This window comes from Diplotaxodon limnothrissa, linkage group LG5 (genome assembly GCF_057381915.1).
Source record: "Diplotaxodon limnothrissa isolate DT_005_m linkage group LG5, D_limnothrissa_male_GT1.1, whole genome shotgun sequence".
In the NCBI taxonomy this organism is placed as follows: Eukaryota; Metazoa; Chordata; class Actinopteri; order Cichliformes; family Cichlidae; genus Diplotaxodon; species Diplotaxodon limnothrissa.
Window position 1 is genome coordinate 25,399,472 of NC_140600.1, and position 27,206 is coordinate 25,426,677.

Consider the following 27,206-nt stretch of genomic DNA (forward strand, 5'->3'; position numbering starts at 1 on the left):
AAAAGGCTTTACACAGGGTAACATCCCAACATGGACCCAACATGATATGAACCCATAAATTAGTTGATGATCAAACCAGCTTTTATCAGTGTGTTTTGCTTTTCATTCGCCGGTACAGCCTCACAGAGCTTGTTTTGCCGTGTTTGTCATGCAGATGGAATTGATAAGGCTTCGTTACTTTGGCAAGGTGGGCCAAAATGTCACACTTACTCATGAGTGTGCTCCTTCATACCCACAGCTGTGATTAATCACCCCTCTGCTCAGTTTAACTGGAAACTCATTGACACTGGGTCTTTTGTGTCAAATCCCCCTTACACATCCTTAAAATGAGCACAGTTAAATGATAAATTATGAAAGATAACGTGACCTTTGTGGCTTAAAGTTAAGACTGGCAGCTCACACAATGATAATTATTATAATTATAGTATATTGCTTCACACAGAAACATCTCCGCACCCCTTTCTCACACATAGACACAAAGACTCACATGGACCCCAGTCATGGGTGCGGCTAAAAATGTCAGACCCCCTTGACAACAGTTCAACAACAGTTCTGACACATTAAATATCTACAATCGGTGTCATGTTCCAGTCCAGCTGGATCATTAAGGGACCAAGCCACAGCCACACCCGGTGGTACACACAATTTCCCAGTAGCCTATAAAAGACTCAGTGCATGATGGTAAAGGTTTTAAGACAGACAAAGGAGAATTTACTATGGAGAAAAATGGGAGAAATTTATCTGAGGATTCAGGATTGCTAAATCAGCACAGCACCAGAGAACACAAATTTACAGGTCAGCTGGACAAAAACAGACACAGATATACTTTAATATATATATATATATATATATATATATATATATATATATATATATATATATATATATTTATAGCACTGCAGGGAACATATTAGCTAAAGAAAAAACTAAATCAATATGTATCAAAATGTTGTGGATTTTATTTTAAAATCTCTATTATACAAATGACTATTTCAGATCATTTACAGCCTACAGGAAAGGTGCAGATCACTGGAGACATTTTTCAGTTCACTCTTGATGTGAGTGAATTTTCTCCAGAGGATGTCATCATTACATCCTCCAACAACCTAATAGAGGTGCATGCAGAGAAGGTGAGCCCTGCAGTCAGGCTGGTGTAAAATCAGATGTTATCTGTGACAGTAACTTAACTGATGGCCTGAGTTATATTATTAAGTTATATTATTCATTTATTTAAATGAAATTAAAGCAATGCATTGGCTTTAGTTGTTTGATTGTGTGTTAAATTTTAGAACTATTTGTCTTCTTTTGTTGTGAAACAATACACTTTTGATTCAGGACCTGAAATTTGGATTTATATCTTTTGCTGTCTCTATGGTGTTTTCTTTGAATTTGATGGCTTGATGGTTTCATTGATGGTTTAACTTTCTGCTTTGTTCTGTTCTCATAACCTGTTTTTGCCGTGCAGCTGGGTGAAGATGGAACAGTCACAAATACTTTTTCCCACCAGTGCAAACTGCCATCTGATGTGGACCCCATATCTTTGAGCATGTCCATGGCGAGCGGTGGGCTCCTGACTGTCAGGGCTCACAGAGTGTGTTAGTGTATAATTTCTGTGCATTTCAATTAAAACACATCAAGCCTCATTTTATTTGAACTGTCTTCTTTGCTCCGTTGTATTTTGCCTGCTGTAACCTCAACATTAAGTGACTTACAAATAGAGTTCGATGGAGTTTAGCGACCTCAAGTGTCCGGGGGAAGGACTGGGGGAAAGTTTTTTTTAGAATGTAACATTTATTTTCAAATGGGAAGGAAATATACTGAAACATATAGTTGTTGAAATAAATGCAAATAAGAGTAAGTAACCTTTATCATATTAAAAAATATCAACTGTAAAATATCCAACAAAAAACTACGTTGAATTATTTCATCTACAACGGAATAAAGCAAATAAAAGTAGTAAAGAGTATTTACGGGTAAACCTGAAGGCAACACCACAATTTGAGGGAAGTGACGACATAGGTTGTCAAGGGACGCTTTAGTTTACGGAAGTTTTTACATTTTGCGGACAGCGGTTGTTATAATTTATATTTAGGGGTTTTTGTGATTGATGTGGATGCTTTAAATGTTTTATTACTGCAGTTCAAGTCTGTAACAAGACAACGTTTAAAAAAATATCCTCTGGCCCAGACGGGAACCGACTTTTGGCCTTTTTAAGCGACAAACCCGAGCTCTGTGTGATGCTGTAGCTTTGTAACCGACATGGCAAAGGTTCCTCCCCCAGGATCAGTCGTAGTCGCAGACTGGCATCGATATAAAGACAGTAAAGAGTATTTCAGCAAAATCCTCCACAAGAAGAGACGGAGAAACTTTGGTAATGTCAGCTAAATAGATATGTTTCCAAATTACAACAGTTTTGTCTTTTTTTCTCCCCCAGGGGACCTTACGCACTCATATGTAAAGAAAAAAAAGTATAAGTATTCAGAAATACCGCAAATTCTTCTTGCAGCTGATTTATTGCGACTGAGACTACTTGAAGTGCAGCCACTCATCAGACAAATGCAAAAACGTTTGTAGGCAGTATCTGTGTTTCACTGGAAATCAGCTATAAAAGTAGCTAGCGAATAAATGTGCATTTATTTCAAACCTCAACATAAGGGTTTTTATGAAGTACAAACTCCCCATTTGTTGTTGTTTGTGGAGGATAAAAACCCAGAATAATTTATAAATAGATTAAAGCAACCCACGAGGCTGTAAAATATTGGATTAAAACATATTGGGGACTATATTTTTAGCTGCACCATTTCTCGGTGAACAATCAGCTGCGGCAAATTGGCGGTTTTATTCATACATAGGCACCAGTGTGACAGAGTGAAATATGAACCATGGACAGTATGGGTACCTATGAGGATAGAGACAGCCACAAGCCTTAAGGTGGGACTGGGATCACATCAGGGAAAGTCTCTGGGCCCCTTCCTGTTTGCAGTTGTGATGGACAGACGGAGTCTCTGTGGATTATGATGTTTGCAGATTACAAGATACACTTGGGGTGTGCTGAGAAGACATGGCAGCATTTTAAATCATGGATTTATGACACGCAAGGAGATAAACAAGGGAGAGAATGATGCCATAGTGGCATCTTTAGTTTAGTTTACTAAGATCTCCATTAGCTGCAGCATTGCCATTCTTCCTGGGGTCACTTGTGATAGAAATGCCAAAATCTGGCCACACGTAGCACAAGTAGTCGGGGACATGCTCCACCCTTTGGTTTGGTTTGAAAGTTCTTCTTGATGTCCAGAGATGACCAAAAGTGCTGGACTTTCCTCCACGGTCACTCACTGGATGTTAATGGGGTGCTTTTAAAGACAAATTCTATTAACCCTATATCATATTCTATTATCCTGACTCAGGTGTGCAATTTCTTTCAGTGGTCCTTTTAAAATGTGTTTTTCAGGCCTTTTGGAGTCTCCAGTGATGCCTCCACATGTAGCTGTGGACACAGTTCATTATAAGATCTTCATCTCTGGTAAGAGCGGAGTTGGGAAAACTGCTATTGCTGCACGTCTTGCAGGCATGAATATTCCCAGCATGCACCATGAAACCACAGGTAAGCCATTCAAACTGCTGGTGTAAAAACACAGATTTTTAGCTAGATTACGTAGAACTAAGTGTGAGCCTTTTTAAAAAAAAGTAGTTTACAAAGTTTCAAAAAGTTAAGAGGCTGACAATGTCACTAATATTCTTTGTCATCTTTTGTTGCTTAAGGCATTGAGACAACAGTGGTGTATTGGCCAGTGAAGCTAAAAGAAAGCAGCAGAGTGCTTTTCTTCCGTTTTCAGCTGTGGGACTGTGGAGAGAACGCCTTACGCAGATTTGACCATTTGCTTCCAGTATGAATGAGATAAAGCAAAGACTAAAACAATTATTCTAGATGTGGAAAACAAACAGATTTCTGTGTTTTGTCTGATCTCCTTTCTCTCTTCCAGTCCTGCAAGGAGCAAGTGGATGCGGTCCTCTTACTATTCTCCTTCACAGACAGGACATCATTTGATGATCTGCCAAATCAGCTCGCCAAATGGTCCGAGCCATCTGTCAGGCGTGTTGTGAAAATTGTGGTTGGCACCAAGTATCCTTTTATCTTCCTTACAAATAGTTGGAAATGCCAATCAGAAGTAATCATCCACTTTTCTATGGGATCATCTGTGGTTCTACAAGACCAGGAGGCACAACTTTGAAGTGCCAAAACCCCCCCAAAAAAACTAAGATGAGTCTGTGGCACAAACACACTCTTTACATAAACATATCCTTAATTAATGTTTCCTTCAGATTCGACCTTTTCATGCACTGTGATGTGGCAGAGAGAGATATAAGGGACTTCCAGGAGACATGGGGTATCCCGGTACTGCGTACAGGCGGGGAGGTCACAGACGGGCTGGGCGACGTAGCCTCGCTCCTCAACTGCCTTGCAGAAAACCTGTGGCATCAGGACTGCGTTACAGCTGGCTCAGCCAGCCACCATTCACAGGAGACAGTGACTCTGCTTTAAAAATGAACGTTGTTTTAAACAGCCTGGACTGAACCAGAGATGAGGGTGCTCACCTCTGAATGGGGCTCATGTTGAGATGATGATACTACATTACTTGGCTCCAAATTATGTATTCTAAACCCCCCCCCCCCCAAAAAAAACCAGTAATACTTAATAAAAAATAAAGTCCAATACTAAAAAAAACTGAAAAGAAAGTTTTGGATTATTAATATCACCTCAAAACATCTTTTGGTGACAGGATATACAGGGAGTGCAGAATTATTAGGCAAATGAGTATTTTGTCCACATCATCCTCTTCATGCATGTTGTCTTACTCCAAGCTGTATAGGCTCGAAAGCCTACTACCAATTAAACATATTAGGTGATGTGCATCTCTGTAATGAGAAGGGGTGTGGTCTAATGACATCAACACCCTATATCAGGTGTGCATAATTATTAGGCAATGTCCTTTCCTTTGGCAAAATGGGTCAAAAGGAGGACTTGACAGGCTCAGAAAAGTCAAAAATAGTGAGATATCTTGCAGAGGGATGCAGCAGTCTCAAAATTGCAAAGCTTCTGAAGCGTGATCATCGAACAATCAAGCGTTTCATTCAAAATAGTCAACAGGGTCGCAAGAAGCGTGTGGAAAAACCAAGGCGCAAAATAACTGCCCATGAACTGAGAAAAGTCAAGCGTGCAGCTGCCAAGATGCCACTTGCCACCAGTTTGGCCATATTTCAGAGCTGCAACATCACTGGAGTGCCCAAAAGCACAAGGTGTGCAATACTCAGAGACATGGCCAAGGTAAGAAAGGCTGAAAGACGACCACCACTGAACAAGACACACAAGCTGAAACGTCAAGACTGGGCCAAGAAATATCTCAAGACTGGTTTTTCTAAGGTTTTATGGACTGATGAAATGAGAGTGAGTCTTGATGGGCCAGATGGATGGGCCCGTGGCTGGATTGGTAAAGGGCAGAGAGCTCCAGTCTGACTCAGACGCCAGCAAGGTGGAGGTGGAGTACTGGTTTGGGCTGGTATCATCAAAGATGAGCTTGTGGGGCCTTTTCGGGTTGAGGATGGAGTCAAGCTCAACTCCCAGTCCTACTGCCAGTTTCTGGAAGACACCTTCAAGCAGTGGTACAGGAAGAAGTCTGCATCCTTCAAGAAAAACATGATTTTCATGCAGGACAATGCTCCATCACACACGTCCAAGTACTCCACAGCGTGGCTGGCAAGAAAGGGTATAAAAGAAGAAAAACTAATGACATGGCCTCCTTGTTCATCTGATCTGAACCCCATTGAGAACCTGTGGTCCATCATCAAATGTGAGATCTGATTTGTTTTTGTTTTTGAATGTCAGAAATGTATATTTGTGAATGTGGAGATGTTATATTGGTTTCACTGGTAAAAATAAATAATTGAAATGGGTATATTTGTTTTTTGTTAAGTTGCCTAATAATTATGCACAGTAATAGTCACCTGCACACACAGATATCCCCCTAAAATAGCTAAAACTAAAAACTACTTCCAAAAACATTCAGCTTTGATATTAATGAGTTTTTTGGGTTCATTGAGAACATGGTTGTTGTTCAATAATAACATTATTCCTCAAAAATACAACTTGCCTAATAATTCTGCACTCCCTGTAAAATGCCACTATGGCATGGTGAGCATATTAAATATTTTGTCCGATTGTCATGTTATACACTTGTACTCCGGAAAGTGAATTAGAAATCATTTTATTATCAATTAAAGTAAACTGTACACTACTTAAAAATTAATTGGTATTTTAAAGTCAGTCAGAAACAACAAAAAACGTCTGTAGCGATGATCTAGCTCATCGTGAGGTTAGTGGACGTTTGAACAAAGCGCACCGAGTGCATCTTCACCAAGAACAGTGCAAAGCGTAGACTGAACCACTGATGAACCTTAAAAAGTGAACAAGTTAACATTGTTTCAGTTGTTAGTTACATGGAGCCAAGTTTCGTCTTTAAAGTTTAAAGCTGTTAAAAGGTCAGTGTCTCGATGACAGCGCCTTCATCCATGCCTCTTTCTCCGACCTGTAATTTAAAAGAAGGCCATCAGATGGTGAGGGGGACTCCAACAGTGGATGTAAGGACTTACAGATTTTATTAACTCTTGCCTTGTGTCTGTAGCAATTATCATTGCAGTCGGATGTCCTGTTTGAGTTTTAGAGAGATGTAGCAGGAAGGAGTATGAGGGCAGACCCAGGACTTCAGTCTTCACAGGCTGAACGCTCACGTGTTCTGGGAATTGAGCATGGTCCATTACTTTAAAGCGCTCATCTCTGAAAGGGATGAGGGGGGGAAAAAGTAAGATTAGAAGCACATTTACAATGTGGATCATAAAGATCCTATTTTTTGTTGACTTGCAGCAGCTTGGACTGTACAGAGACTAAAAAGTTTGATTGCTAGGATTGCTAGTCAAATACTTTTTCATAGAGACGATCAAAAGGTCATTGAAGAGGTGGAGGTAGACGCCAACGAATGACATTCTTAAGTTATAAGCGCTCTCCTTGGTCAGCTGTTTCAGGGCTCCGTGGTGCACCAGGAAACGCTTGCTTGTGACCATGGGAACTGACTGGATGGATGAAGAAGACGCACTCTGTTACTGCTGCAGGTTAAAGAAGACCACTTTGTAGTCTATTAAAAACATTTGTGTCATCACCTTAACTTTTCCGAAATCCAGCAGCATTTCGAGGCAGACCAGCTCCTCAATCTGTTTCATTTTTCGGACCCCCTTGTCACACTCTGTCACTATCTGGGGTCAGAGTAGTGCAGTTGTAGAAGAATTAGGCAGATTTTTCACTTAAATAAAAAAAAGCTGTCAATACTGAAGTGCAGAAATTCTGTTGCAAGTAAAAATTGCATTCAGATTGGCAAGCATAACATTTTTATTTTTTTTTAAACAAGATCAAGTATAAAGTAGCAGAAAATGGAAAGTGAATCTTTTTCTCTCACCTGTCTTGGCATGAGTGTACAGATCTGAAAAGCATTACCTCATGAATGGCGTCTATTGCTTTTTTAAGGTTTGAAACTGAGTCAGAGTCCGGCTCAGACAGTTTCAGGATGCTCTGAAATGAAAGAAAACAGAAACCTTAGCTAATGGAGCAAAAATCTGTTTAACAGTTCAAATCTCATCAGACGTTTACCTCCAGCAGAAGCTTGATGCGAGTAATTCTCTGGAAGGGAAGGACGAGGAAGGACTTGAGGGTCTTTCTTTGACACACCGGGTCACTCTCGAGTTTCTTCAGGGTATACAGAAAAATTCTGTTGTGCTGCCTTGAAAAGGGAACATTTAACAGAGTTTGCATCGCAAGGTGTTGAGAATGTATTTGTATTCTGAAATACAGAGTACACTTACAGCTTTTCGTTGATAAGGGCTTCTTGGTACATCATATTCGTCACATACGGCACATAGAGAGTCTGGAAATGTTTGCAGTGCTGGAGGACGACGTCGCCAACCTGAGGGATCAACACGTTCTCTCCCAGTCGGCTTTCCAAATCCGTAAGAAACCTAAAAAGACACCAGGAGCCCAACTAAGTTAAAACATCAGGACAACCTGCCCATATATACAACAAGGTGCTACGTGTGGAGCTCTCACTTTTCACTGGCCACCATCACGTGTTGAATTTTGGAAAACAAAATGTGATGTTCTGTTTGAGACAGAGTCTGCTTGAGTTCCTGCGACTTATAAAAGTGATTTACGGCCACGCCGAGGCTCCTTAGGTAAGATGCTTCTGAGCCGATGAGCTCGAACATGGTCTTTAGAGGAAGAAAAGGAGGTGGTGGGGGGTTATTGGCAATCAAACAAAATTTAGACTGCTTTATCTCCAACAAAGGTAATAGTGTTTCAAAATACCAACCATGTCAACAAATTCCATAAAAACCTGGAAGAGCAGCTCCTGTTGCCATACAATTAAATCCTGATGTCAGCACAATATTTTTTAAGCACTCAAATGAACTGAAAGGAATTACCTAAAAATCCAAAATATACCTATAAAAGGACTTCTTTTTGCAGTTCCCCTTATTTTAATTTCCTGGTAATAGTTCTTAACCATTGCTGTGGATTAATTGAGCTCACTCTGGTTTTCCAGTTTGAGCGGCCTGTTTAAGGTCACTGCAAAGCATCTCAATCTGATTTAAACCCAGACTTTGACTACGCCGATTCAAACCTTTATTTGATGCTTCTTTCTTTCTGGACATGAACTGATGGCTGGACATTCTCCTTCAGGATTTTCTGGAAGTCTTTAGAATTCATGAAGATTTTGGAATTATTCCAGAAGATACCTGAATTAAAAAGTTCAGTTCAGTTCAGGATCAAAATGTTTTTGGCAAATGTGAGATGAGCCTTTGTGTTTTCTTGGGGGTCCGCAGTGTTTTTGTTTTGCCTTGGAATTCTTTCATGGATGTCATTTTTGCCCAGTCTTTCTTAATGCTGAATCATGAACACTGACCTTTAAGGAGACAATTGAAACCTGCAGTTCTTTAGATGTTATGGGTTCTTTTGTGGCCTCTTAGAGGAGTTGAAGCGCTCGGAGTAATTTTGGAAGGTTGACCACTTCTGGTAGGTTCACCACTGCTCCAAGTTTTTACCATATATGGATATTGGCTCACTCTGTGATTTGCTGGAGTCCCAAAGCCCTTAGAAGTGGCTTTGTAATCCATTCCAGATGTCGGTTTTTTTAGTTTGTGGCCTGACATGCTGCTTTTTGACATCTTTCATCTTATTTCACTATAAATCAGTTTTTAAGTAATTTCTTGATTCATCAGGTCTGGCAGTGATAGACTAAGATGTGGCTAGTGAAACTGAATTAAGGTTTCCACAAAAAAGGGTGGTGAACACAATTCACGATTTCCCAAATGGAATTACTTAATTACTTTTTTACAGGACTCTACATTTGCAGTCAAACATACGCTATACAGGTAAAGACTGAAATGTTGCGATCGAACAAACTTGATGCAGGCATATTTAACTTCATTAAAGATCCTAAGAGCAATATGAACACTTGTGCTCTGCTTCATGAGTGTGATTATAATGTGCCTTCCAGTTTAGTTAAATTGCATGCATCATCTCTAATACATGAAACAGCTTTTTGTTTTTTACATTTTTGCACACCTCTTGAAGGCGAATCTCTCTGGCTGTCAAGCTGCTGAGTAGACCAGATGCCTTCACCTCATCCAGGTCTTGCCAGAGTGTACTTGGAGTCACCCTAATAGGCTGAGATCGAGGAGTTGCATGACGAGCGCTTCGCTGAGGGCTTTCAGCACGAGTCATCGGTGTCTGCAGGCTTTGCAGATACTTGGGAGTTATCAGTTCAGACAACAGACCGTCTTTGAGTCTGTGGAGATCATCTTTCATTGTCTGCAGACAGTAATCCTGATACAGTGGGACTGCAGAGCAGAATGAGAAAGACAAAAGCAGCTTTACAAAAATTACGCTTTAAAATTTAAATGTGATGATGATGATACCTTAAGAAGAAGGTTAAACTTACAAATATGAATGTACTTCGACTGGAATCGTTCACTCTGCAATTCCTCCCCAATCACATTCTCTTCTCTGGATTTATTAAGAAGGCCACATGCAGTTAGCTATAAAATATTTTTGCCAAAGTTAAGAGATCCCCACCTCATCTTACCCTTCTTTGCTTTTATCCGGATCACATTGTGCGGACGAGCTTGAGTTATCTTCCTGAAGTCCAGGTGGCAAGAAGATTTTCAATTTGTGCGCTGCCAAATGATTTTTTTTCAAATCCCATGTGCGCCTTAAAGCCACCAATCTGAGAGCTGGAGATATGTCTAAGGGAAAACTGTGACAGGATAAAAGATTTTATAGTTCTGGATAAAAAGGCTCACCTGTTTTGTACTCATTTTAGATTAAAGAAAATCTCATATGTGGGGCCAGTTCCCCCATTGCATCAATTTGACTTAAAATGATGAAAACTTTAAAAATTTGAACAGGAAACTCATTATGACTCAATACTTCACTACATTTGCATTTACTGCATTTGAAATTGAGATGCATTTAGTCATAATGAAGCAGTTTATAAGTTTTTTAAAAACCATTGGCATCTTTCAGGGGCTGAGGTCCTTACCTGCAATTCTCAGGCTTGTTTAAAGACCCGCTGCCTCTATCAAGGCCTCCAGTGTGCTCTGCCCTGCTGTTTTCCAGAGAAAAGCCCTGACAGAGCATCTCTCCCCCCTCTGTGGTTGGTGACTGAGACATTAATTACTCAGTAGATGACTTCTAAACTAGTGTATGTTTGTAATGGTTTTTCTCACTGTGGGTGTCAGCTGTAGTCTGGAACTGATCTTTTACTATACCCTTTCCAAAGTGGATTTGGGTGGATCCTTCCTGTGTCCCACAGCCAATCAGACTACACAGTTTGAGTTACCTGCAGTCTGAGCGTTTAGCAGCAATCAAAAAACAAACTAGAAGCAGGTGTGTTTCTTTACATGCTCCTTCAGGGTTTTACAACTATGGAGGCTTGTTTCTGCCACAATTAAAAACAAAACAAAACAAAAAAACAACACAGCTGTAAGTCAAAGTTTGAGGTTATTATCTCAAAATTTTAATGTAACTCAAAGTGTCACATTATTTTCTTAGAAGTCTGAGTTAGCAGGTTAAACTTATGGATGTCAAAAGATCTTTTTTTTTTTTTTCTTTTTCCCAGTGGTGCCACCAAGCTTCCATACACAAGAGCAGTGGGCTATTTTTTTCACCTTTTAGATTAGTCCAACTCATGGCAACATCATTATTTTGATACCACATATCCTTTAAGATGTCCTTTAAGATGTCCATTTAAAAAAAAGGTTTTTTTAAGATTATGGAAAATACTTTTTAAAAGCAAGATATGGAAACTCTTACTTTCTATACTTGGCATGTGTTTGAAAAAAATGACTTAAAAACTCACACACGTCTTTACAAATACTAGTTTCATTTTATTTGCAATTTAAAATTCCATACAAGATAAAAGTAAATAATTCAATCTGCCTGAACATTGTGGATAATGTACATGACTCAAATAAAGCCATTAAAAGTCCCGATAGATGACATACTGATGAAACGTCTGACATTTTTTTATTTATTTTTTTAAAAACTGATTATAAAATAAAATATGGATGTTTGAACACATGATCACACACTACGAAGAACTTACACAAAATAAAAGACTTCCTGAATGGGAGCTACAAACAGAGTTGTAATCTAGACATGGCAAAGCGCTGAAAAAAGTGGATACATACAGTACAAGATACCTTCGGTAAATAACATACTGAATCAATCAATCCCATTTATGATCGTACTTCGGCGAACCCACTCGTTATTTTATAGTGATGATAACATTGACATGTTGGGTTTCCCTTGTCAATGGAAATTGTAAACTTGATCAAAAATGATCAACCCTCCTTAACTGCAAAAGTTCTTCCAACATTGGGTTGTTGCATTAGGTTTTATTCAAAAAAGGAAAAAAATCATTAAAATATCCACATTTGTGCTGAACAATCTCAAGCTCACCAAACAAAAGTTACTGTGGTATGAGTAGCAGGTAATGCTACTCCACTCTGAGATTGTTTTGTTTTATTGACGATTAACAAATTAGACAAGAGTAGTTGTATGATATGTCAAAGAGGGGGAATTACAATAATGTTTAATGGTTCAGTAATCAATAACGGGCATTTAATAATATATCAATGCTGAACGATGAAATGAGAAGAAAATCATTCTATGTTACCAAATCTCTAAAAACCAATGAAGTGGGTGAGGACCCAAAACATCTGCATGCAAACACACCTCACATTTCTTTTTAGCCAGAAAAGTATCAGCAGTTGTCCTGTTTCTTCTCGGATAGTCTGTACGACAAACCAAGAGACAGCATTTCCCTGTTTCTTTTACGTGGTCCCTGCTAAAAATGGGGACTGAGACATCTGGATTGGTAACAAGTTTCCAAATAAGACAGATGCTAATTTGGGAGGCCAGGGACTCGCATGATTGGTTTTGAGTCTAGGTGGGCACAGTGATACTGCGGGCTAGAAGTGCCAGCAGAGCTAGCTCCACAACCCCATGGGCTTGTTCCAGTGCCTCTGCAGCCTCCCTGGCAGAAAAGCCTGCTGCCTGGATTCTCTGGATGTGCTCGGCTGGAAACTGTTCTATAAAGGGATGTAGAGGAGGGAGAGGAGAGGCTGGAGATGAAGGCTGGGGAGTCTGAGCCAGAGGAGGAACTGATGAGGACAAGTTGCTTGAAACTTCCTCCGGTGAGCCCGCTGCCATTGACATAGGGCTGAGGAAAGTGTGCTCAGTTTGGAGGCCTAGGTTGTCTGGGGTATTGGTGCCAGAGGCTTGTCCATCTGCGACCCCTCTCCCATGCTGCCCCTCAGGAGGCTCCCTGAACTCCAGATCCTCAGGGGGATCAAGTGGAACCTCTGGCTCAGACTGAGAAAAGCTGATGTTACTCGCCTCATCTTGCCCACATCTGTCTGCCCTCCTCTCCTCATAGCTATGTGGACACTCTAGTGGTCCTTGTCCAATCACAGCCTCTACTGTATCACCGCCCAGATGTTCATTCTGGCCAGAGTGGTGGGGCGCAAGACACTTAGATGGTTCCCCATCAGACACAGCAGCAGCATAGTTGGCTTTGGCATCGCTTGGTTCTGCACCGGGTGTAATGGCAGTAGAGGGGGTAAGCTGGGTATTTTCGGGGATTGAGGTGCACGGTTCGGGGGACATGTTGTCTGTGTCCTGCCTGAATGGATTTGAAGGAGAGCAGGAGGTGCTGCGATTTTGTGACTGAGCACAGTTGTTGGATACCAGCAGCTCATGAAGCTCCCTAAGGGCAGATGCCAACGAGGGGATGCTTTCAGAGCTGGAGCAGTGCTCTCCATCAGGCTGATCCCTCTCAGAGCACACCACACTGTCAGAAGCAGTGGGAGACTCCATTTCAATTGAGTCAGGTTCCCTGGGAGCACCTGGACCGACTTCCGTTGTAACAGCAGTATCACACTCTGTCACCTCCTGCTCCATGGGCTGAATGGGGGAAAGTTCCTCTGCATGGGGAAGCATGGAGCTGTTCTCCACCTCATCTGATTCAGCATCCCCCTTTATGGCTCCAGGCTGTAGTTCTCCCCCTGGATCCTGGGATACGTAGTTCATGTCTGCAGGAGGGGTACACGAACGCACAACATCTGTTGAGGGACTGCTTAGAGGGGGCACCACGGAGTTGCTATGGAGAGGCAAAGGGTCAGGGTGGATATGGTGAGGTATAGAAGCTCCATCCTCTGCTGGGGATGAAGGCTGAGGAAGCTCCTGGAAGCCAGGTTGATCCTGGCACTGCCCTGGTGCTAAGGACTGCTGCATGGCGGCAGGGGCAGACTGAGAGCGATCCAGGGTTGGGTTCTGGGGTTGATCAGAGGAGAGGCTTTGGGAAGGGGAGGTGGCTGACGACGTTTGGCCTAAGGTTTTGGGTAATGAAAATGGTTGGGGCTGCGGTGAGGTAGCTTGTCCATCTGCAGTGTCTATCACAAGAGAAAATATGCCTAGGAATTAAACTGTGAACTCCAGTGTGGGACAGTAACTATGTCAATTTAATAGCTTTAGATCCAAACACAAAAACATATTCTCTTGCCCAAATTCTTCAATGCATTCTATACTAACATACTTTATTCATTAATATTAATTATAATGAATTTCCTATTCTAATTCAATCAAATATAAATAATCACAATAAAATGCATCAGTAAATAACAACAAAGGTACAACACTGATTACCTGACCCAGCAGCAAAATAACAGCAAAATAAAAGAAACAAATAGCAATGGACTTAGCACTGGCAATGGACTTGTGAATTTTGCAGTACCTGGTTGGTAGGGCCCTCTCCAGCTGTCTCCAAATGCATCAGTGCTGTCCTGCTCAGGGGTTAGGGCACACACCACACACATCATGCAAAGGGACGGAGAAAGTTAGCAGTCACACACAGGGCATGCACCAAACTATCGGCCTTTTCACACACACAGATGTGAAAAGTGTCATCCAAAAATAAATAAATAAATTAAAAAATTCTCGGGTCTAGGTCCTGACAAAGAGGTTGCAGTGTACATCCCCATCACTAAACGTCAGGGGAGCTCAATTCAAAGGGTTGTTCAGCAGTTAAAACTGTGGGCTGATTAAACTGTCTCTCCTGACTCGAGTCCATTAACAACCTCCAGTCATTGCTGGGCATCACTGGAAACAACAACAAAGACTTAATGGGGCTCTTGCACAAATAATAATGTGAGTATTAAAGGGAAACTGAAGAGTCCTGTATGGGTGGAAAAGCACCACTTTCCACTGACAGTGTATCTGTGTTGGTAACTTTTATAAAGTAGGAGTGAGCGATGTCAAAAAATGACATAATTCCAATAAATTAAACTCTTATATTTCAATATTTTCTTTAAAAAACCTGTTTATACATTAGAAAAGTTGCCGGACAAGAAATGTTGTCATGTAATAATCCACTAACTTAAAACACTCACAACACCCTAAAGGAGAAACTTCACTATAGTGATGCCAAAGTATTTATTTGGTGCTGGAATAGCTAATGATGAACAGTTTAACCCTTTATCACACAACTATCAGACATGTCGCCTGGACTACTGTGAAATCATAAAACAATTCTCATCTTTCAGGAACCATTTAAATTTTCTCTCTAGCTCAACACAGTTAAGGAGTTACCGTATTGTAATGTCTTCATCTAGATAGAGCCGATTTTTCTCTCTGTGTTCAGACAGACCTACCTTGTGAATGCTTTGTGCTACTGTGATACACCAAATCAATCTTTAAAGCTCATATTCTCTTCTTTCCAAAACCCTTTGAATTTTATGTCTAACTCAAACAGTAAGAGAATTATGGTAATTTAAAAGAATGCTTGTAAAACGAGTCTGTGGCTAGACCGACGGCAAAAATAAAACGTTTGAAGCATTAAAGTGGTTGAAAAACTCACACTGTCCACAAAGTGAGACGGCAGGGGACCGACAAGCTGCCATTAACCATAACTGATGTTTCCCATGCTAACATTTTGTCATAGTGAAGTTAAGTAACTGCACAAATACAATGGGAGCGATTGCTTTTATTATTAGTTTTGTCAACACTGCAGACATTTTAAGCATTTTTCTTATATATATATATATAAAATAGATTTTATTTCACAATTAGAGGACACTTTTTAAAACTTTTAGTTAGATACAGATGTTGTCGGAGATTTTAAACAATAACGAGACGATAAGGCAACATTTAATCCTGTTTATGAATCTATTATTTCCTGGTCTGCCATAGATTCTGGTTCATATAAATCCCCACCCACGTTTCTGTTGGCACAACATGTTTTTTTCCATTTGTCTGCGTAGGAGGTTTCAAGTTCTGCTCTCACACTCTTCAGATCCATCTGCACTCGAGTCTACATCATAATCAGACAAATTTTAGTTGTCCTATATGAACTCACTATAATGAAACAGTTTTGAGGAAGCACTTTCAGGGACATGATTCGCTAAAACCTAATCTGAAGAGGTACTTTTAGATCACAATACACCTGGTATGGACAGTAAGGATGGTGAACTTTATAAATGGTAAATATATGTATATATAGTTTAAATCATTTTGTTTCATTCATCAGTTTGTTTTGTTTTAAGCCTAAAAAGCTTATTTCTGTTTTAAATGTGCTCTCATTTGCCTGACTGTTGTCTTATACTAAGGTACATTTAACTTGCTGAGGTGATGACATGAAGTGATCATGTGACTGCATAAATGGAGTTGAGAGTAAGAAGCTTTAAGTGGCACATGCAAATGTAGTTCCAACTGAGCTGGAAAAAAGCTCAATGAGAAACAGCCTGAAGTGCACACATAAACGGCTTCTTACCGCTTTCCTGTATGGACCTCTGAAGCGCCTCTGCCAGTTCTCTGTCAGCCAGCTCCTCTGGGCGGGCATCTTCACGCCCCTCTGTGCCGTAGGCTAGTCGGGCACACTCTGGCAGCTCCGCCTCAGACAGAAAGCGAGTTTCTGTGCCTGTAGTGCCGATGAGGAGGACGCTCTTCTTCAAGTCGATCGAACACTGCAAGAAAAACAGAAATGTATAATCCTAAGCTTTTCTAAAGTTTCCAGTGTTAATGACTGATCATTTTTGTCAGCGATATTTCTTTTCTGACAAAAATAAGAAGATAACTAAATAAAAACCGGGGCATGAGAGCAAAAACTCCCATGCGCCCCGTTTCTCATGAAAACACCACTGCTCAGATAAAAGGAGCTCACACCTGGTGTCTCTTCAACATATCCAGGCCAAGCAGCATATCCATAGGCTGGTCTTCCAAAATGGAGAAAGAACAAGGAAGGAAGTCTCCCTCTATCTGGACCTGAGCTGGATTATGAGGAACAAAAAAAGGAAAAAAAAAGAAAAAAAAAAGAATACACTGAAAATGTGATGCAGAGACTTAAATTTGGATTTACTAGAAGGCATAGCAAGATAGTTAGGCAAACATTTGTGACTGTTCTGCATAAAAAGTAAAATTGTTCATAGTAGAAACACTCTTGACACAAACCCAAATGAACTCTGCCAATGATCTTCTGGGTGCCCACTCCTTTGGCGATCCCAGCCCAGCGTCTGTCCACCAGTCGCATAATGTTGCAGCGCTCTGCGCATGCTTGGCTCATGATGGTCATCTGGGCTCCTAAAAGTGAAGGAAAAAAAATCAGTGAAAACTAAAACCAAAATGTGTTTAAAGATACCTCATATGTAAACCACAACTACACACCTGTATTTGTCAGCCCATATTGCATGGGTACAATCCTATTTTCCACACCTATAAAGACCTGAAAAGCTGCTATAACAGTCCTGTCTCCACCCGACAAGACTGCTACCCAGACTGGGTACACTTCTTTAATGATTGTGAGAAACAAACAGAATCCCACACACTCTGATAAGTATTAGGCTGGTATTTTGTTTGTTTTCATACAGTCCTGCCTCGAGCCTCCGCCTTTAAGTGGCACATCTCCCTCTGATGCCACAGACAGCAAGGTGTTTGGGGTATTAAAAAGCCTCACCCTCAGAGTATGGAGCAAGATTGACGACACTTTAAAACCAATAGGATATCATTAAGCTTGTTAAAGAATTTATATTTTCTAACTGATGCCTGAAAAACCACCCCACAAAATAATGTGATTTATTCCTTTCAAAGAGAGCAAATGTAAATCATTTGGCATTTTTTTTCACATTGGAGAAAAATAAAAACAAAAATCTTTTAATTTTTTTTTTAATGTAATTTTATTGTGCAGCCCCACTACTGTTCGTATCAGGATTTAATGTTCATTACCTGAGTCAACAAAAGCTTTCACAGGGTGGCCATTGACTTTGCAGTTAATGTACAGCATAACCACCTGTCCAAAGCTTTCTGGGGCCTCCTCCATTGCTATGGTCATGTTTTCTTCCACATTGTGTTGCCTAAAATCAATTCAACAGTAAGTGTAAAAGAAAAATCACAAACAATTCATAAATAATAAACCAAAACACGCAAGTGGCAGATGAAAGTGAAGCTGTGCCTCATAGGATGAGGATTATTATGTGTTGTGAATGTCTCTAAGTGATTAACGTCTTTTCCTACCTGATGTCCTCTTCAATCTTTGCTTGGGCTTCCAAATCAAAAGGATCAGCGGTCAAAAGTCTGATTCTCTCCTGCTCCCTCTTGGCTCGATCCTGCTGTTGCTCCTGCAGCACTTTGGTGAAACGCTCTAAGGAAACACAATTATGCTAACATGGCCGACTCATTGTAAATTAAAAGACGACAAGCACACCCATTACTCTGTTTTAGTTCACCTAAGTCTCCGCTCAGCAGGGCCTCAGCGAGCGGCGGGTTTCTCTCCTTGAGGAGCGATAGCTCGTGTGGATTCGATAAAAGCATCTGCTGAAGTAAGGCGGGGTCGTCCAGCCCCTGAGGAGAGGACCCACGAAAGGCCATTGGCGTGGAAGGCTGTGCGGCACGCTGCGGTGGAGCCTGTTGCTGTGGTCGTACGGCACCACGTTGATTGGCTGAAGAAGAGGTGCCTGGGACTGTGATGGAACGAAAGTCAATACGGGGCAGACCTAAATAACAGAAAGGGTAGAAGATTAGCGTACTGCATAACGACATTATTATTATGTCACGTCTCTCGTAACTCATCCAACAACAATAAGATTCAGATTAAACATTTCCCTGATTAAAATACATACATAAACAACATGTTTATTAGTTTTCATGTGTATTACCTGGGAAGGCGGGCTGAGCCGCTGGTGGCCTTCTGTCAGCTTGCCGGAGAACCACCACGTCTCCATCCTTTACACCGTATGTCCCCAAGGCACGAGTGAGGTCTTTTAGGGGCTGTTCAACATATGTGATCTGTACAAAAATAAAAAACACTAAATAAGAAGAAATCAACATGCATAAGATTCACAAGTTTTTGCTCACATTTTATTTGACGCAGAAATGGGTGGACACTGGTCATACTTGAATAATGTGTAAAGATTTCTATTGATTCTTATCTGTTTCAATAGTTTATTTTTCTTTTCTTTTTGTTTGTTTGTTTTTTTTCCTAGTGCATGCCCATGCTACAGTATTGTTTGGCCTGTCCGTTCTGTTGATAAATTGATATACTCAATTAATTAAATAGCGGTGGCAGATGTTGTTTATAGTGTCAATATGGATCATTTGATCCCACTGTTACGTGGTTTCTTGGTGCGTATAATTACATTTTTGTGGATCTAAATTAGACTCTAGTGTTATGAAAATATAATATAAAAACTGGTAATTTTAGCACGTTGCTAGCTGGTTGCCACATGACGGCACCATAAAGCATGCGTAATTCAAATTTTGTAGATATAAATGAATGTTGTTGTTGTGAAATAAAATTGATAACAACACTTTTAAAAGGTGCATAAATGATTAACTTTTAGTTTATTTTAGCCCGTTGCTAGGCAACTTTATGATTTAAAAAAAAATGTCATAGATAAGAAACCTAAGATGGTCTAAGATGTACTTGTGTTCAAGCATTGGTTACTCAACTTATGATGGTCTAGGAGGAGTTTGCAGACAAACATACACTCACACTCACACACACACACACACACACACACACACACACACACACACTTTTCTGTGTGATTTTAAGAAGGTCTGATTTTTTCTTTTCTTTTTGCTGCTTATCTTTTATCATTTATATAGTTCTAGTATAGTACTTCTTTCTACTTGACTGACAATGAGTTATCTTAGTACTGTTAACTGAATCTCAATTCATCAAATTAAAGCCATATTTCCCACGTGACCATCATAGGTTTGCATGACAAACTTTCAGGGGAAATACACACTTCTTAACAGGAATTACAAAAAATTTCTAGTACAATGTTTTTGACAAAATGGGGAAAAAAGTTTCAATGGATGAAGTTAGGAATTTTCTTCTATCATGGTAGTATGGCTCTATGAGTATAGCTCAAAACAAATGATGTATGTTTGAAGTCCCTAAAATATTTTGGAGAATGTCAAAACCACAATTTTGCAGGTACTGATATTTTATTTCCAACTCCTCATATAGAAATCACAAACCCTCCAAATCAGATAAATAGTCACAGATACTATTAGTATTACTACTTCCACTTTTATTTAGCCTGGAAATTCCACTGAAATCTAATCTCTTTTAGAATGGAAACCAGACCAAGACAGGGGTTGATTAAATTTTCAATACCAACCACTAAAGCTTAAATGTGAAAAAACACATTTTCACCCAACTTCAGTGTGATATTCCCCAGACACCACAACATGTTTCTCTTATTTTCTCTTTGTATCCGATGAGCTAACACGGAATGACCCTCTACTCCTCATCCTCACTTTCTGTTTCCAGTTTACCCACAAACACTGTGCAGACCAAAGTGTGTAAACGAAATGCTATATTTTGAAGCCAGCAGAAGAAACTGATTCAGGGCTAAAACAAACACTTATTTTCATTACTATAAATATTATTTCTTAAATGTTATATTATTTTTCACTTTGCATTTAATTGTTTGATCTACAGTCAAGTTTAGAGTCTATTTATTTTTCTTCCAATCTAACATAAACTACGGGTGCGTGTATTAAATGTGTTTAAAACTTTCTAAATCTGCCAGAATTAAAGGCTCTGGCGAGTAGTTTTACTTTTCGCTTTATTACTGTATACCACTGCTGCACTAACTTTATTATCCCCTTTATAGCGTGCTGAAACCCAAAGCTCGTCACGCAGTAAAACATTTGGTAGGTTATCACTTGTTTGGGGTTCTTCCTTCAGCCCAGATAACGTTAGCCTTATATCTCGAGCTACCAGGCGTACAAAACTCACTAACTAACCCTGAATTAAACTTCTCCAACCATTAATTACCCGGACAACTATTAGCTTCCTTAGTTTGCCAGTGTGCTCACTTTTTCTTAGGTTAAGGCTACACACACTTTAGACGTGGGATACATAATTCTGGAAACGTGTCTGTTGTGGATAACAACGCAGGTTTCGTAACACTTCGTCCATCAAAACAGCAAAAGTCCGATTCATCCTAGCAACCCAGCTAGCTAGCTTAGCTGCTAGCTACGTTAGCTCCGTTGCTACATGTAGCATGGGTCTTGCCTGGATTTCCCCTGCTGGGATTCCTGATTCCAGCTCACAAAGTGCTACGAAGTCTCTCAGTTCCAGCTCCGGGGACACATCGAGGGCGAAGGTGGTTTCTTGGCGATCCCTCGGCGCGCAGAAAACGGTCACCAGCATCGCTTTTTTGGGGCAGGATCTGTGGACAAGTCCGCTGCAATAGAATGCGTTTAGTGTGGTGTAGTTTTTCCACAGGGAACCCCAGTTAGTTTGTGGATTTCCCCCCTCTTAATTAAGCCGACTTTCTGTAGAAATTGCGTCAAAAGCGAAAGTAGTTACATGAAAAGAGAGTGACTGCTTTGCACTTACTGGTAAGAAGCCTGATGTCACAGTTTCTCTTTTAACAAGAGCCAAACAAGTATTGCATCTCATTCAACCCGTTTTCTGGCATGTCGCAATACAGAATTTGCGGTCGTGCGTACTTCTTCTTCTTCTTCTTCTTCTGTCGTTTTAACGGCAGCTTGCATCCGCGGTCGTGAGTAGTAGTGATGGGATTTCCGGCTCTTTTTAGAGAACCGGCTCTTTCGGTTCGGCTCACTAAAAAGAGCCGGCTCTTTCGGCTCCGAACCGGCTCTTCAGGTTGTTTTGTTGCTTTAATTAATTTATTATTAACAATAATATAAAATTATGCACAAAAGGAATTACTAACATAAAAACAAGTGGTTTTATTTATATATGTTTATATATAAATATATGCGGTGGCCCCTAGAGACAAAACACGTACAAACTCCAAAACACATTTCTAGCATGAACTGAACTTCCAAAGCAGAGCTACTAGATCACTTAAATTACACAATTGAAAGCATGTGTGTATTGTTTGTGTATTTATACACAGGCACTCATATATATATTCAAATAATTTAAAAAAAAGTTCATTTACCTGTTATTACCACACACCAAATCCGGTCGTTGGTACTTGCTGGCTTGTGTAGCCACAAGATAACAAAGGCTCAACACTGCGCCCAGCATCCTGGAGCACTTCTGTTGTCTTTTGTACGTGTTTTGAGTTTTTATATGCTTCTGAGTTTTTATGTGCTTCGGAGTTTGTACGTGTTTTTACGTGTTTTGGAGTTTTTACGTGTTTTGGAGTTTGTACGTGTTTTTACGTGTTTTGGAGTTTGTACATGCTTCAGAGTTCGTACGTGATTTGAAGTTTGTATGTGCTTTGTCTCTAGGGGCCACCGTAAATATACTTTTATTTATTCACTCCACATAAAATGTAATAAATAAATCATATAATACAAAAATCAACTATTCACATTTCAAGTTTTAACTATTTAAATTTTCAGCTTTTTCCTTTCACAAATTTAAAGTGAAAAGAACACAAAACACTGCAAACCACAACACAATTAAATATAAATTATAATATGAAAACTAAAAGAACATGCATATTCTCTGTCATATGGACCTGCATGAATAAACTTTCTCAATCCTTTATCATCTGCAACTGAAAATAGTTGTGGATGATTACTATACCTTTCTAATGTTGTTGTCCCTGCCTCTCTTTCTCTCTCTCTGGCTCTGTTCCTGTGCTACTGAGTGTAACTACCGCCCCTCCCCCCTCTGCCCAGCGTAAAGCACAAGGCTCGCGTGCAGAGTGAAGCGGAAAAAAAGTGCGAGAGAGAGGCTGAGAGAAAGAAAAAAACAAAAAAACCCCACGTGACGGCTCGCGATAAGGAGCCGGCTCGCGTCGTTCACGTCAAAGAGCCGGCTCTAAGAGCCATTTCGTTCGCGAACGACCCATCACTAGTGAGTAGTCTCTGTATTTTATTTAATGAACTTTATTGGACAATCAATGAGTATACAACACACAGACAGATAAAGTATACAGAAGAACAGAACATGAACACACAAAACCAGGGGTAAAAATGAATACACGCAAAAATTCACACACACACACACACACACACACACACACACACACACACACACACACACACACACACACACATATATATATTGTTTTGAGAGCCTTTTTGTTGGTGGTGTCTGATACTGATTGTATGTACAATTCTACATCCTTAAGAAAATGACCAAAATATGGTGTTTTACTAGTAAACTTGAGTCCCTGTATTACACTGTCTTACAGTGTAATGCAGACACTAAGTGTCCACGGCACTTTTATTTTAACTGTGTTGTTTATTTATTGTAAACTGCACTATTTTTTATTTTTAACAAATAAATAACACTTTAAATAACACAATATTTTACCCTGTGATGATGATGATAATAATAATAATAATAATAATAATTATTATTATTATTATTATTATTATTATTATTATTATAACAGTTTCCCATCTGACCTTCTTATTATCTTATTTTTTTTTTATAATCTTCTTACTATTATTGTTGTCTTTAAGTTTGTGAGTATACGTATTGGAGCAGCAGCAGTCAAAAAGGCATATCAGAGACTCTAATTCCTGAGTTATGAGGAGAGCTGCTGCCATGTTTTTCCAGCAGCTTCATCAAAAGTGTGTGGTACGCCAGCAACTCAGACGCGAACAGGAAAGCCCTTTGGAGGATCATAAACTCTGCCCAGAAAACAAACAAACTAAAAAAACGTGCCTCTTTGGAAGAGCCTTTCAGCTCTCGCTGCCTCAGCAGAGCAGCCAGGATCATCTAGGACACTTCCCACCCACTAAGATGCTGTCATCAGGTCCACCTCATCATTAACAAAGAAAACAGCTTCAATGTTCCACATGTACAAATACACCCAAGTGCAGTTACTCAGCTGCTCTATTGTAATGTAGTGTATTATATTGTGTTTCTGTTACATTTTTTTAAATCAGTAATCTGATCTAATCTCAAGAATGAAAGTGTTTCTTTATTCATTTCATTCATTCACTTCTAAAGCTAGTATCTAAAGCTTCATCAGCAGTTCTGAAGTTTCACTGTTTTGAAAATAAAATGCAATATTATATATGTTAAATTTCTCATTCTTATAAGCTTACCTGTCTCTGACAATAAGACAGAAATAAAAGTGAATACTTATGACTAGAATTTGTCCTAAATTTGTTTACACAAACAATGTGCTTAAGGATATTTTAGGTCTACTATATGCAGGACACGACTTGTCCTTTATTTCTCTCTATTTTATTTTAAACCATCTGAATGTGCACAGGTCCTGTAGACATTTAAAAATGCTTTGTATACTTATCTTTCTCGACCAAAAAAGTATTTAGTATCAACTGGGGGGAAAAAATATGCCAATAAACAGTAAAAAATGTGTACGTGCACATGTAGAATATTATGTGGTTCTCATGGTTGATTTCTTATGTGAACCATATTTAATGGTTGTTTGAGGGTTACATGCAAAGTTGTAAAGAATTTAAGGTTAGTAAAACAGGAAGGAAATAGTTTCAAAACAGGTTAAACCAAAAGATACTAAAGAGAATTCATTTCTGGTACTGCATAAACTGTGAAAGGGAAAAATGCATTTAATTTATTTTAAATATGAATATGAATTAATAATGAGTAATAACCACTGAGTTTCAACACAGTTACTATAGAAGTACTGACAGGAGAAGCAGTGATATGAAACCGGTTATGAGGACTTGCTGTATGGTGGAAGAGTTTTGACTTTTTTTGGATGGAAAGGGAAAAAATGACTGGAGTAAAGTCGGAGTTGCCACGGTAACGCACAACATTAAATAAATCGCTTCTGTGGAGCGTGCTTTTTATCAAAAGTTCATGCCTTTACCGTGGTGTCAGTTTCCTACGGGTTTTTTTTTCATTTTGAGTTTTTCTTCTTTGCACACCCACAGTACATAAAAGGCTTTTCTAACCACATCTATCCTGTATAATTCCAGGCAAATGTTGCCTCTATTGCAAGAAAAAAAGAAAAACCACTTGTTCTGCACATTCTGGTGCAGAGGCGTGATTTGCTTGGTGCAACCAAAGGTGTAGAAACTTATATGGGCTGGTTAGATGTGGAACAGCCAATGAAAAGGAGAAAAAGAAAATGGCTCTCATGGCTTTCATTGATATTATTATTTTAAATGTGCTCTGTTTTTGTTCAAAGGTACCACATAACCTATAATGTATGAGTGGATGTCCATTAATGCAATTGCTATGTGTTTTCAAAATGGCATATTTGAGCATAGTGATGAACGATTCTGATGTAACTTCAGGTTATCTGCTCTGTATAATGTACTGGGAACTTGCACCTTGTGGGGTGTTGTTCTATTTGATGTTTATCTAAGTCTCAGGTTCTCAGAAGCATAGCTTTTAAGTGGTACAAGGTAAGGATTTCACATCTAACTCTAATCTGACTTAGTGGTTGCCAAACCTTTTCTGGCATGTACAATTACGAAAGCTCACACCGCACATTGATTATCTTTGAATGTCCTTACTCTAACTATCCTGAAAGTCTAAAACAACTTTTTGTTCCCTCTGTTTCAAGTTACTCACTATGAAGCTCTGATCAGTTCCTCTTTAACGTCCCTTTGTATCTAAAGAAGTTGAAAAAGAATCTATTATGTTTCAGGCTTCTGCTGATTGGAAGGAGTCACATATAAGCATCAGTTCCTCGTCATTTTTTCACTTCTTTAAACATGTTTGATTTGGTTGAAAGTTTATAACTCTTCACTAATTTTGAAGCCTGTGATTTTTATTTTTGATAACTGAAGCAGTTGTTACTGGAATCATGTATAGGGAGAGGTGCTGCTGTGATGTTTGCATAGTTTTGCAGGTTCTGAGAGGCATGCTCTCCATTTGACATAAGGCTACATGTGAACTGGTTGTGTTAATGTACGGCAAACCCCTTCCCCATCTCAGTGGTTTACAAACTTTTTTTTTGCCATATACAACAGCAGAGGTTATAGACTAAGAAGCTATGATCAGTTCCTGTGATCAGTTACACTATGTCAGCTAAACAAAGCTTTCAGCAGTGATTAAAGTGCACAAATGAAAACAGAAGACTTTCAAACAAACGTTTTCATAGTGTAGATTAATAGTGTTGTTAATCGATTTTTTAATAGTTTTGTCACTGATGTGCAGAGAGGATAAAACAACACATGTACTGATTTTGATATGTTGGTGTCACAGTCACACCAACATGATGAATAAGTGTTTTCAGTTTACAACATCTACAGGCAATCTAGAGCTTTTTACTCATATGTATCTAGATTTTACTCACAGCATTCAAAGTTGGGAATTCTTGATTACTTAAAGACTAATGATAACCTTGTTTTATGTTTCGCTAGCTCATTAGTGATGATCTCTGTCTCTGGCTGCAGTGTTAGCTTTACGTTGTCATTTCTGAAAAATGCAACAAAAACTCTCTGTCTCTCTGTGTCTTCAGAAACAGCATATATCTTACACATGGTTCATCCTGTGAGTCAATTCAGTAGAAGGTGTGTTCAAGGGACACTTCATGACACAGTCCAGTGTACATATTCTCCCTTTGGCCTGCAACGTTGTTTATCTATCCAGGTTATTTCATCATTATTTACTCTGTTTGGGAGATTGAGGCTGCAGAACTGTTTACCTTGAAGTCAACAAAGGTACACAGCGTAGACAATGGAACGACTAACTGGCATTTACCTTATGGTATTCAACTGGAAACTTATCTCTTTCTAGAAGTCAGTAATCTGCAAACATGGCTGTGTGAGCGGTTTCTTATGGGAATCATTTCACAGTGCAGATGAAATTATTCATTGACCCATGTCAAGAGTTACAAGAGGCTGGTGTCGCAGACAGGATTTATGATCAGCGGTGTGCCCTCATTTATAATCTTACCTGTCTGAGTGCTTCCTAGAAAGAAAGTCATAGCAATATAAAACTGCTGACAAGGAGAATCTTTTTTTAATTTCTGAAAAAAGACATTGCTTTTTAAATTTAATTGAGGAGCTGTCATGACACACTAAGGTCAGATATGAAGTTCCACTGGGTTCAGTGCTCGAACCAATTCTTTTTACATTTTACGTGCTTCCCTCGGACAGTATCACTCAACATGCATTTTGATTGCTGTGCACATGATACCCAGCTCCATTTATCCATGCA

The 27,206-nt window shown here is 39.5% G+C and overlaps 4 protein-coding genes across 5 annotated transcripts; 2 read left to right on the forward strand and 2 right to left on the reverse strand.

Moving 5' to 3' along the window:
• Positions 1-983: 983 nt before the first annotated feature.
• On the forward strand, positions 984-1,600 carry LOC146632419 (heat shock protein beta-7-like). Its single transcript, XM_085353510.1, has 2 exons — positions 984-1,130; positions 1,466-1,600. Exons 1-2 carry the CDS (start codon positions 984-986, stop codon positions 1,598-1,600), a joined length of 282 nt encoding a protein of 93 aa, XP_085209636.1.
• Positions 1,601-2,114: 514 nt separating this feature from the next.
• cplane2 (ciliogenesis and planar polarity effector 2) lies at positions 2,115-4,601 on the forward strand. Its single transcript, XM_085354364.1, has 5 exons — positions 2,115-2,371; positions 3,452-3,604; positions 3,763-3,887; positions 3,984-4,123; positions 4,324-4,601. The coding sequence occupies exons 1-5, from the start codon at positions 2,260-2,262 to the stop codon at positions 4,541-4,543; spliced, it is 750 nt and encodes a 249-aa protein (XP_085210490.1). The 5' UTR covers positions 2,115-2,259; the 3' UTR covers positions 4,544-4,601.
• Positions 4,602-6,538: 1,937 nt separating this feature from the next.
• LOC146632421 (rho guanine nucleotide exchange factor 19) lies at positions 6,539-10,771 on the reverse strand. The gene is made up of 12 exons (XM_085354365.1): positions 10,641-10,771; positions 10,185-10,355; positions 10,041-10,105; positions 9,665-9,939; positions 8,150-8,310; positions 7,909-8,061; positions 7,697-7,826; positions 7,544-7,618; positions 7,213-7,305; positions 6,977-7,125; positions 6,668-6,832; positions 6,539-6,584 (listed from the first exon to the last, which is right to left on the reverse strand). The coding sequence occupies exons 1-12, from the start codon at positions 10,769-10,771 to the stop codon at positions 6,539-6,541; spliced, it is 1,614 nt and encodes a 537-aa protein (XP_085210491.1).
• An 848-nt stretch (positions 10,772-11,619) lies between these two features.
• Positions 11,620-21,628, reverse strand: ddi2 (DNA-damage inducible protein 2). 2 transcript variants are annotated; one of them, XM_085354367.1, is made up of 10 exons: positions 21,510-21,628; positions 21,183-21,354; positions 18,808-18,937; positions 18,379-18,645; positions 18,167-18,293; positions 17,879-18,006; positions 17,108-17,236; positions 16,823-16,926; positions 16,431-16,623; positions 11,620-14,055 (listed from the first exon to the last, which is right to left on the reverse strand). In XM_085354367.1, exons 2-10 carry the CDS (start codon positions 21,318-21,320, stop codon positions 12,548-12,550), a joined length of 2,724 nt encoding a protein of 907 aa, XP_085210493.1. In that variant the 5' UTR covers positions 21,321-21,354; positions 21,510-21,628; the 3' UTR covers positions 11,620-12,547. The 2 variants fall into 2 exon arrangements, with proteins under 2 accessions (XP_085210493.1, XP_085210494.1); XM_085354368.1 differs by lacking the exons at positions 16,823-16,926; positions 17,108-17,236; positions 17,879-18,006; ... (3 more) ...; positions 21,183-21,354; positions 21,510-21,628 and adding an exon at positions 14,397-14,445 and having other exon boundaries at positions 16,431-16,572.
• Between the last annotated feature and the right edge of the window lie 5,578 nt (positions 21,629-27,206).

Coding starts and splice junctions, on each gene's coding strand:
- LOC146632421 (XM_085354365.1), bottom strand. CDS start 10,771: ATGTCTCAGTCACCAACCACAGAGGGGGGAGAGATGCTCTGTCAGGGC. Junction 7,827..7,908: donor GCCCTTATCAACGAAAAGCT/GTAAGTGTACTC, acceptor TCCCTTTTCAAG/GCAGCACAACAGAATTTTTC. Junction 6,585..6,667: donor ATAATTGCTACAGACACAAG/GCAAGAGTTAAT, acceptor TTTAAATTACAG/GTCGGAGAAAGAGGCATGGA.
- cplane2 (XM_085354364.1), top strand. CDS start 2,260: ATGGCAAAGGTTCCTCCCCCAGGATCAGTCGTAGTCGCAGACTGGCAT. Junction 3,605..3,762: donor CATGCACCATGAAACCACAG/GTAAGCCATTCA, acceptor TTGTTGCTTAAG/GCATTGAGACAACAGTGGTG. Junction 4,124..4,323: donor AAAATTGTGGTTGGCACCAA/GTATCCTTTTAT, acceptor TGTTTCCTTCAG/ATTCGACCTTTTCATGCACT.
- LOC146632419 (XM_085353510.1), top strand. CDS start 984: ATGACTATTTCAGATCATTTACAGCCTACAGGAAAGGTGCAGATCACT. Junction 1,131..1,465: donor TAGAGGTGCATGCAGAGAAG/GTGAGCCCTGCA, acceptor TTTGCCGTGCAG/CTGGGTGAAGATGGAACAGT.
- ddi2 (XM_085354367.1), bottom strand. CDS start 21,320: ATGCTGGTGACCGTTTTCTGCGCGCCGAGGGATCGCCAAGAAACCACC. Junction 18,938..21,182: donor TCCCAGCAGGGGAAATCCAG/GCAAGACCCATG, acceptor ATTTTTGTACAG/ATCACATATGTTGAACAGCC. Junction 14,056..16,430: donor GAGGTCCATACAGGAAAGCG/GTAAGAAGCCGT, acceptor CTCTTGTGATAG/ACACTGCAGATGGACAAGCT.